Below are 10,828 nucleotides of genomic sequence, written 5' to 3'. Positions count from 1 at the left end.
CTGGGTTGGGAGGAGGAGGAGGAGGAGAAGAAGGAGGAGGAGGAGGAGGAGGAGGAGGAGGGGGAGTCGGTGTGTGGTGCACGCCGCGCTCCCAGCACAAAAGCCCAGGGAAAGAAACTCTTGGAAAGCTCGGAGCAAACGCCGGGGCCGGGCAGGAGCAGGTCGAGGCGGCCGGGCGCTGCGAGCGGGGCTGCTCCTCTCCACTGGATACATTTTGCAACTGCGAAGGAATTAAATCCGATTTTTCGGGATTTTTTTTCCTCTTCTTTTTTCTCTTTTTTTTTTTTTTTTTTTTTTTTTTAAAGAGGGCAGAGCCTCGCTTCCCTCCTCCTTTCGCTCTATCTCTCTCTTTTTTTATTATTATTATTTTATTTTTTTCCCCCCTTGGGGATAGAGGGGCGCACGAGGAAAAAAAAAATAAAGGGAAAGGAATTATGATCGCTTCGTGGCTGACTTTCGCCTTGCTTTGTGGAACTTTCTGTGCAGGTAAGAGCATTTCGGCGTGTTTACCTCCCGCTCGGGCTTGCGGTCGCCTCTCCAAATGCAGAATTGAATGGGCCGTGCAATTCTTTGCAGCCACCCTCCGGGCCGGCCGACTGGGGGAAGACCCCAACCCATTGGGGAACAGTCCCCCATGCCGCGATTTTCATTTTCTTTCATTTTTTTTTTTTCTCTTTATTTTTTTTTTTCTCGCCCCTCTCCTCCTGTTTGCCCCCCTGCTCTCAGGACGAGCCTTCCCCGTGCTGCTTTTTGTTCCCTTTCAGGCAGGCTGTGGGAATTAATGGCAATGTAAACACGGCGAGATATCGAGGAAACTTTACAAAAAAAAAAAAAGAAAAAAAAAGAAAGAAAAGGGTATTTGGTCCTGGGGCGGGGGAGGTGGGAAGGTGCTGGAGGAGTCCGGGGAGGGGGGAGAAGTTGGGAGCAACCCGGAGGAGACCTTTGGGGTGCCCCGGAGTTGCTCAGGTGGTGCCTTGTGTGCGCCCCGCTCCTGTAGCGCTGCGGTTGTGTAAGCCTTGGGAGGGGAGAAAGGACCCCCCCAGCACCCATGGGACCCCCCCGGGTCCCCCTTAGGGCCGCCGGCTGTTTGCACGGAGCGAGCATTTAATGGGGCCGCTCCGCGCTGCGGGGAGCTGGGAGAAAGTTGGGAAAAAGGGGGTGTGAGCGTGCGTGGGGAGGGGGTTAGGGGGGAGCACGCCCCCCCCGGGGGGACCAAGCTTTTGTTGCTCGGGGGTGGGCAGCTTTAGGATTGCTTTCAGTCCTCCCCCCTCTGTGGGACCGGCTTGAACCCCGAAGTTCAGCTGCAGCCTGGGGGGGGGGGGTGGGGGAGTTACCGAAACCGCCAGGAGCATCCCTGGGGAAGGGGGGGGCCCTCTTGTGCCCCCCTCTCCACTTGAAGTCCCCTTACCCCCCTCTTTCTTTCCCTCCTCTATTATTATTATTATCATTATCATTATTATTACCCCGCTCTTTATTATTGCTGTGTACAGACATCAGCTCTTTTGCCCCCCCCTCCCTCTCCTTGGTGACCCCCCCCCAAATAACCCCCTGCCCCGAGGCAGCGCTGGGCAGTAACTTGTTACTCTCCAGCCCCCCCTGGAGAGGTGGGGGGGACACCCATACACAGAAAGGGGGGGGCACATCAAGGGGGGGGGGGGGACACATCAAGGGGGGGGGGGCACCTACCCGAGGAGGGGGAGCCCCTTTCCTCCTGGGGGCTCTCAGGGGCTGGGATGCTGCAGCCGAGGGGTTCCCCACGGCGCCAACACCTCGCTCTCATTGCATTGCGAAAAGGTGTTTTTGGGGGGCTGGGGGGGGGGGTCCCTGCATCCTTTACCCCCCCCATTACCCCCTTCCTACCCCCCCCCAGCGGGGCCGGCCCCGGGGCTCTCCTGCAGCCGGGCTTCCTTTGTTCCGAGTGCCCATTAAATATGCGCTGCCACCGCCTGCCTCTGGCATGACAAACGGTGCCATCGCTTAATTATTACCATTTTTTGGTAAACTCACCCCAAAACCGGAGGAGGGGTGGGAGGGGAAAAGCGAAAAGAAAAGGAGCGGGGGGGGGGAGGCAAAAAAAATAAAACATGAATGGATTCGATGATGGGCAAAGCCAGCGTGGGTTTTTTTTATTTATCGTTATTATTATTTATTTTTTTAATATCTGATGGCTGGGACACTTGTGCGCAGCTTTGTTTCCGTGTGTTGGGAAGGGGGGGGGGGGAGAGAGGGGCTGGGATTTCCATCTCGGGGCTGCGAGGGCAGGTATTTGGGAGGCAGCGGGCGGTGCGGTGCCATCAGCAGTCGCGGGGCTCGGCGTTGCTATCAGCACAACAGCTCTCTTGGCTGGAAAATTCTATTATGTGCATAAAGGAGATTTATGGTCAATGTATTTTCTTGCCATATATCTTGGAATCCTTTTATCTCGTGTGATTCAATAAAAGGGATGGCTTCCGGGTCGTTTCTTTTTTTTTTTTTTCTTTCTGTTACTGTTGTTGTTTTTGTTTGGGGTGGGTTGGTTTGTTTGTTTTGGTGGGTTTGGGGTTTTGATTTTTCTTGTTTTGGTTGGGTTTTAACCTGTTCCTAGAGCTGTGCGTACAGTGGCAGAAATCTAACTTGGAGGGAAAAAAAACAAACAAACCCACCGTTGCTTTAAAAAAAAAAAAGAAAAATTAACCCCGAAAGCTTCTTAAATGTATCATGTTATAAAAAGGATAATCTGATTGGGCATACCTACGCTGATTCCCCCCCCGCCCCCCCGAAAATATGATAAAGAAACCCCAGAAAAATGAATATTACTCTGTTTGTTTGGAAGGGTCCCCTTGGATCATTCAGTCAGTGCATTAGCAATTCTGTAAATCCCTCCCTCTCTTTTAAAGCCTTTTCTGCGTTTCTTGTGATGTTTATGAGCATTTATCAACGTGATCTTTATTGTCCAGTTTTTCCTTAAGCTGCTCAGTCAGAAAAAAAAGAAAAAAAAGAAAAAAGGAGTGAAACCAACCCTGAATACCCAAAGTTGCAGCGTGTTGCTGGGGTTTCCGAGCGCTGGGCTTTGCTTGAAGTATGTCTTTTGTGTGTGTACATGTCAGGACTGGGCGAAAGTGGTGGGCTTTTCGAAAATCGCTTGACCTCCATTGTTGATGCTTCTCATCGCTACCTTGGCTGGCTGTAACAAAGCAAGCACGGGCTGCTATTCTTTTTTTAAAAAAAAAAAAAAAAAACCAAAAAAAAAATCTGCTATGCTTAATTTTTTGGAATACTGAGGATTCATTGAGGAAAACATTATGTTCATTTTTAGCCCTTTGTTTGCAAATTTTCTGCAGCCCAAATGTTCAGAAATCATGTTTTAATCTAGGAGCTATAGAAAATACAGAAGGTGTAAAAGGATTTGTCTTGCAGAAGGCATTGCTAGCACGCTTTTCCGAGCCATTACATTACTTTTATTTTGGTGCAAGTTTAAGTAATGCCATGCAGCAATGAACTGTGCTGCAAATGGATCTGGTCTGCTCTTTCACTGTCTTGTATTTATCCTCTTGTGCTTGAGAAAGGGAATAAAACTGGCTTCATTAGCTTGCTAATTAAACACAATGAAGTGTATGGCCCAAGGTTAATGGCAATGGCCTTTAAAAACACAAAACTCTTGAACAGGTGTTTGAGATATATATTTTTTTAATCTGTCATCAAATCCAGATAATTATACCACCGAGATAACCATTGTCACAGTTCCGTGGAGAAGAAAATGCCGTGGTAAAGGCGCGAGTGGTGCGGTGCATTATTTTTAGTGGCATTATTTATAAACTGGGTCCTGCGCAGCCTGGGTTTAGTCCCCCTCCCTTTCCCCCCTCCCCATTTCAGAGCATCTCCCGCGCTGTTCCTTCAGCGCACGCTTCTGTTCCTTGGGCAGGGTCACAAATTCGGGATCCCTGGACCAGGGCGAGAGCCTGATGTGAGCCCGGCCGGTCAGCCCAAGCATCCACGCACCGAAATTTCTGCCATTTCTCGTGTCTCTGAGCAGCCCATCGGGGCTGTGACACCCCTGCTCGCTTGATGAGACAGCGAGAGGCAGCCAATTAAAGCGGCGGGCTCTTGCTCTCCGCGTCAGGGCTGTCACCAACCTCCTGTCCAGTCTGGTCTCCATCAGCTAAAACATGCTTGTCAGGTTTTTTTGTGCTTGGCGTGACGCAACAGTTGTAGACCTCCCCTGCTGCCACTGAATAGATGGTAGAGAAGAAAGAAGCCGGCCAGCTTCACTTCTTATTTATTTATTTATATTTTTAAATTATTTTTCCTTCTTTTTCTTTATTTACTTCTGTTCTCTTTCCCTCCCTCCCACCATCATCCGTCCCTGGCACTCACACGGTGCCGCGCAGATCAACCCCGAGGGGTGTCCTGGCCTCGCCAGCCCTCGGGAGGATGCAGTGCTGTGGGTAGATGAAAGAGCAGCAGCAAATTCTGGAGCCCTGCTGCTGGGGGACCAGCCCAGGGGCTGAGCCACTATGCTTTTGTGGGGTCAGTTCCCTTGCAGGAGGGCTGCAGGTGTAAAAGGAACCAGCGGCCCGTCTGTCCTAGTTTATGGAGAGCAAAGGAGGTGGGAGGAAGAGGCAGTTTGAGTCTGGGCATCCAGCGAAGGCGTCCTTACGTGCTCTGTGCTCGTGGTGTTTGTTCCTCAAAAGGCAGGGCATCTGGAAAATAATTAAATAAAATAAAGGGAAGAAGTCAAAGCGGTTGGACTTTTGGGTGTTGTAGTGATAAGTGTTTTGGCTGTTGTGTTTCGGGGCCTGGTTCTAGGATTTCTAAAATTTTCTATTGTTGATAACTATTGACCACCTGGAGCTATGCTAGGACAGATTGAGGACTGTATGGGGTTGTGGTAGCACTACACCTCTCAGGCCTGTTAAAATCCAGCACCACCTACCCACCGCACCCAGGCCCGTTACTTCCAGCCCTGCTCTGAAAGTTGTAGAAGCGCTCGATAACCTGCACTGCTGCTTGTACAAGGCCAATTTAAGGCAGTTTCCTGGAAATCCCATCTCCAGGGAGAAGCAGAGGAGCATCCCCTTGGGGCTGGACACCCGCTGCAATTTGGGAACGCTGGAGGCAGGGAGATGATAACCTGTTGAGTGCAGCCCTGATTGGGACCCTAGTGAAAGCCCTGATGGGTTTTCCCTGGGCAGCTTCCTCTGCTGAAGGGACAATTTGTCCCTTGGAAAGGGTTGGTATCTGCTCTGGGGTGGGCATCCCCTCGCTTTGGGGCTGGAGGAGCAGGGTGGGAAGGGAGGAAATGCTTCCCAAAGGCAGCTGCAGGAAGCGGTGCGGCAGCACAGGGCTGCGTTCGGTGTCCCCACAGGACCCGGGTGCTCCAGAACGGGGTGGGAAGTTGGGAAGTGAGAACCACGGGGTTGAAATCTCTGCTTTAAAGAGGTGTTGTCTTTCCCTTTTATCCCTCCTTGGCCTTTGATTTTAAAACTAGCAGGGGGGTGTGATTTTCTTGCCTGGCCAATAGCGCTGCCTGGACCTGAATTATTCAGTGTAGCACTTGGCATTCTGCGCCCTGTTCCCACTTAAGCTCTTTTTCGCCTGTTCCTTCATGTGGAGATTTTCACATCAGTGAAATTGGATGTGTTTAAGAGAGGTGTTTGTGGCCACAGCCTGCATCAGTATAAGTTCTTCCTTCCCCTGCCTTTCCCCTCCATTAACCATTGAGGATCAACTGATGTCTAATATCCTTTCTTCATTAGTCCTTCATTCTGAAATAATTCTGAGTCTCATTAGTCGTTTGTTCTGTTCAGGTGTTTTAAAGAAAAACTCATTGCTATTTTTTCCCCGCTTTCCTAAACCTTCCTCATAAGTTGTCTTGGAGCCGTTGAAGTGAAGGGAGCAGAGAAGTAAATTAAAGATGAAACACTCTGCCTGCGTTCTGCAGACCCAGCACATTTTATGCTTAGATTTGAATATAACTGTTGGTCTTTTCCACCAATTTCATGTTCTTTTCTCTCTGTCATCTTCCTTCTTTAGTACAGGATGGTTTCAATTCAAACTAAAAGTTAAGAGCAGCAATTGTCAGTGTACACTGTAAAATAATAATATACTTCCCTCCAGCACACAAGTGCCTCTTATTTTGCCAGTATTTGAGTTTGGTCGCTCTGATTATGTTATTGCGTGTGGCATCAGTCCATCATGGTGCTTAAGAAAAAGAAAAAAAGTGTTACTGATGTCTAGGTGCTTTGGAAAAAAATGGCTCCTCTTTTACAAGGCGATACTCGTGTGGAGAGGGGGCCCCTGCCCCAAAGACAGAGCCCTGGGGGACAAGCACAGGAAGAAATTGCTGCACCAGGGACATGCTTACCCAAGCTCATACCAAAAATTTGCTCTTGGAGAAAATCTGCTCCTTTTGGGTTGGGCTGGCAGTGAGCAGGGACAGGTTTGCGCGCACAGGTTTGGGAGTTTGAATGGAAAAGCAGCACGGTGGAAAGGCTGAGCCTGTTTGTGAAGGTGCTGGTTACCCACTGTCATGAATAATTCCGCTGTGGCCAGCCCGGTGTGGTGTGGTGTTTCAGGGCAGGCTGGGTTTCTGGGCCAAGGGAGGCTCAGGGAGGAGGCCGCAGGGCTCGGTCTGCAGTGGTGGGCCTCAGAGGTGGAGGAGCTGAGGGGAGCACAGGAGTCAGACCCCTCTCTGTGTATATTTGTGTCCTATTCCTACAGCACGCAATGTATGGGACACAACAAACGTTTACCAACCTGTATTTGTTATTTTAACACCCAATGAGGCAGAGACCTACTGCTGTTTGGCACTGGGGGCCTGCCCTTTTCCATGACTGCCCTGAGGTGCTGGGAGTTGGATGCTGGTGAGCGTGTTGCTCATGGGCCTGTGACACAAGCTCTGACCACCACATAAACCTTTTTCAGCCACCTGGAATTAAATTTGCTGGAAAAAAGAGTGCTATGTTAACATATGATACCAGATGTATCAATGTGTTGTTTCCTGTCCCAGTCTCATACTGCCATGTCCATACATGCGCTCCTCTTTATTTAAAAAAAAAATAAAGTGTGTTCATGAAAAGATGCAGTGCTTTGCAGTCTGAGCTGTATTAATTTTCCATCCAAGTGGATGCTTGTGCGAATGCAGACCTGTGTTTTGAACTCTGCTCTTCACGTCTGATTTCCACCCTCATTTGATAACAGCAGAAGAGGCTCACAGCAGCAGAGGTAGTGCATGAACCCAGTAAAGCTGCAAGAGTCGAGTTCTCTGCAAGAGCAGAGAAAGGAACCAGCAGTGGGAGGGAAGAGCATGTCCCTGGCACTTGTCAGGGCAATCCGACATCCCAGGCCTGTACCAAATTGTCCCCAGCACAGCAGCAAAGGCTCTCATTTTAACAAGTGCACAGTAGCTGCCACTGCATGGTAGTATCCTAGGTGTTGTGACTGTCTTTCCTTTTTTTTTTTCTTTTTTTTTTCTTTTCTCTCTTTTTTACTACTGTTATTATTATTATTTAAAGCTTTTCCCATTATATAACCTGCTCTCTAACTGGTGGCAAAAGTTGAACTTTTATGTGCGGTGACTGTAGTGTTAATGCAATGCTTATTCCTAATTTATGGCTCCAAGGTGTGAGATTATAAGCCTCTTGAGTGGATGAGAGGGATAAAGTTAGCTCCATTTGTGCCTGATTTATCAAATGGTCAATCCGGGCTGCTAACTCTTCTTTCCTCTAATGTTGTCTGTTTAAAATGCATCACATAACGTGTGAAGCTTTTTTTTTTTTTTTTTTTTTTTAATTTTGCTTTTAGGAATAGTTTACGTGTACCTAATTTACCTCTGTAGACAGGTTTGAATTTGTGGGGAGGAAGGAATGGGAACGTGGGTCGGAAGGGAAGAGGTGTTCAATCACGCTCTGTCTCCTTTTTGCAACTTCTTAAAAGTGTTTCATAAAACGAGGGCATTTCAGGCTTTTTAAGCCCTTTTAGTGCTTTGCTCGTGTTTTGCAGTCTCTGGTTTGCTCCCGTGGACTGGTGCTGTTTGCAGTTCAGCTGAGCCCTGCAAACTCCGCCACTCTCCTGGGGCTCTATTTGCCATCTATACATCTTTTTATTATTATTTATTTATTTATTTTGGAAACAAGGGTGTTCAAGCTTTGCGGAGTTGACATTGAGGCAGAAAGCTGAGCACTCCTTTAGTGAAGCTGTTAAGGAGACCGGTACCGGTGTCAGGAGAGCTGTGAGCTGCCCTCACCTGTGTTTGAGTGCTGGGCATTTGCTGCGTGTTTGAGACTGAGATGCTACCAGGTGTGCTTGCAGAAGGCTCAGCAGCCAGCAGGGTGACACCGTGGCTGCTCATCGAGGTAACCTCAGGGGGAACTTTGTCCTGGCTGGCTTGCCTGGGACAACCCAGATGGCAGCACAACCCGGGCGCACGCGGCTCGTGGGTGTCTTGGTTCTTTCCCCAATGTGACAACCGAAACACAGCCGGCTTTTGTATTCCTGCTTTAGTTCCTGAGAGTAACTAATCGCTTCAGAATGCTAATTCTCCTATAGATGTGCAGGCTGAGAAGTTCAGCTCTCCTTCGGTTTTCATGGTGGGAGTATCCAGTTACAGCCCAGCAGCTATTGGGCAGCGCTCTGGTGCACTCCAGTTTGAACTCGACATCACTTTCACATGCATGCACAACTCACCAAGCAGTTTATTTTGGTAGGAAAACCTCTGCCCAGCCTTGTGCCTGGCATAACACATTTTCCAAAATACCTATTGTGGTCGTGCTGCCAGTGCTCTCCCACTTGGCAGTGAGATGCTACAAAGCGAGCTTGAGGTGGTGCCAGCAGGCACCAGTGCTGAGATAAAGACCTTAAGGAATGCCCTGCCATGAGATTCCTGTTCATGTCAAGCTTAGCTCAGCCAGGAGGAGAAGGGAAGATGCTGTGGCTGATACGCGGTGCTGCCTTGCCGGGGTCTGGCTGTGGGTAGGTTTGGTGGGATGCTGCAGGACCGGAGCATCTCTGGCTGAACCACTCTGCATGGGCGCCCTTGGGTGGGGATGTTGTCACGCTGTGCACTCTGTCATGCAGCCTCCTACTCTGTGTTTCCTTCTAAATAGTCCGAAGACAAATGTTTGTTTGTTTTTCTTTAGTAAAACATAAACTCATGGAGGTGAACGTTTTCATCTGCTCGCTGTTGTTTTTATTGCCTTGCTGTTATGATAGACCATAGTCCCTTCCTTGAGCTCCTGGTGCATCTTTTTAAAGTGCAAGCATGAAGCAGGGGGCAGGCTTGGCATGCTTCACCATAACACGAATTCCCGTGTAGATTTAATCACCTTTTAGTGTCTCGGAGCGTGCTCTCGACTGCCAGGCTTCTTCACATGGGCACTGATGGAGCATTTCTGATGGGCACGCCACGCTTGCTGTTGCTGGGCAGCTCGGTTCCCCTCCTGGCCAAAACTGGGTGGCACAAAGCTCCTCCTTCCTCTGTGTGGAAGGTGGTAGGCTCAAAAAAAAAACCTGCAATAAAAATAAACACTTCCCTACAACCGTAGCGTCATCCACCTGGCCCCGTGCCTGCTGGCACCAGCAGGGAGTTTGTCCCTGTGCACCCCTTCCTGGGGGGGCATTTTAACATTTATGTTGTACCTGAGATAACCGGGGAAGTCTTTTATAGATAATTTTTATGGCTATAGATAATTTTCCGTAGATAGCTTGTGCTGTCGTCTAATGGGACAGAGTTAGTGCTGCTAAAAGCAAACACGGGAAACCTCTTTCGATTGATGATAAAATTTCCTTTCCCACGCAATCCTGTACGGATTGACTATTTATTCTGTAAATAACAGCTACAAGAAACCCTTCAAAGGTAACGGGAAGCCCCAGAGGTAAATGAGATCGCTCTTACCCTGCTAGCAAAGTCAGATGCGAGCGTACCTCGGCGTGTGCCTGTGTCTGCAGGCTCCTTCCCGGTGCGTGGCTGATGAAAGAAGAAACCTGAGCGAGGGACGCGGCGTTCCTGCAGGAGAACCAGGGCCGGTTATTGCCCGACCGAGGCTTTTTGTGCATGGAAATGATTTCGAAAGAGCCAACGTGTAAAACTTTGAAGCGCAGTGCGACGAGATAAAGTCGGCTAAAAATAGGCCTGGATATGAAAGGCGGTTGAAAACTCAGAGGGAGGCGAGAGTCGTTTTACAGGCATTGTTGGTTGAGTTTCAGGGTCCCGGGAAAGGAAGATGAATGTCTTTCTGTTATAGTAACAGCTGCTCTCTGTCCATCGGGATCCAGTGTTTGCCCATCCAGCTCATAATAATTAAACAAAAGAGTTATTTCATAGCAGCCGTGGCAGAGGATTACGCTGGAATTTTATCTTTCTCCATTTAGACTTATCTCCGTCTATTAAAGAAAAATACAAAGTTAACCTCTCACCTGGGCTGGCTCTGGCTAATTACTACTGGGAGGAAGCCAGCACTTAACTGAGCAGCCAGACTTATCTTTAATAAATAAATAAATAAATAAAAAAGATCCAAGTGTCACTAATGCACTTGTCCTTAAAGAACACTTCAGCTTTCTTGTGTCCTGAGCTCTTGTGCTGTTGGTAACCCTGCAGGGTCATTCGTGGCATCCTAGTCTGGCTGCTTAGTGTCATGTACAGATTTTTGTTCTTCCCCTTTGAATTCTTTGGGATTTTTTTTGTCCCCTTCATTGCTACCCACTTGGAGGGCTAACAGATAGGGCCGTTGGCTTATCCACCCTAAAAGAGTTGTGGATGTGAAGTCTCGATGGGGCGCATCCCTCCGTGCAGCGAGCCCTGCTCACCACTTCGGTGCCACTTACCCTGCCCTGAAGGAGAAGAGGCCTGGCT

The 10,828-nt window shown here is 48.9% G+C and overlaps 1 protein-coding gene across 1 annotated transcript in view; it reads left to right on the top strand.

Annotated features, from left to right (window-relative positions):
- Positions 1-434: 434 nt before the first annotated feature.
- ACVR2B (activin A receptor type 2B) overlaps positions 435-10,828 on the top strand; it is a gene marked incomplete at its 5' end in the record, with an annotated part of 89,601 nt that continues 79,207 nt past the window's right edge. The window contains one exon of the mRNA XM_084282324.1: positions 435-486. Within this exon, the coding sequence (XP_084138450.1) occupies positions 435-486 (52 nt within the window). The remainder of the gene's footprint in view (positions 487-10,828) is intronic.

The sequence above is a fragment of the Netta rufina genome (genome assembly GCF_964035555.1).
Source record: "Netta rufina genome assembly, chromosome: 2".
Taxonomy (NCBI): domain Eukaryota; kingdom Metazoa; phylum Chordata; class Aves; order Anseriformes; family Anatidae; genus Netta; species Netta rufina.
The sequence above is the reverse complement of the archived record's forward strand: the minus strand, read 5'-3'. Positions and strand labels throughout refer to the sequence as shown.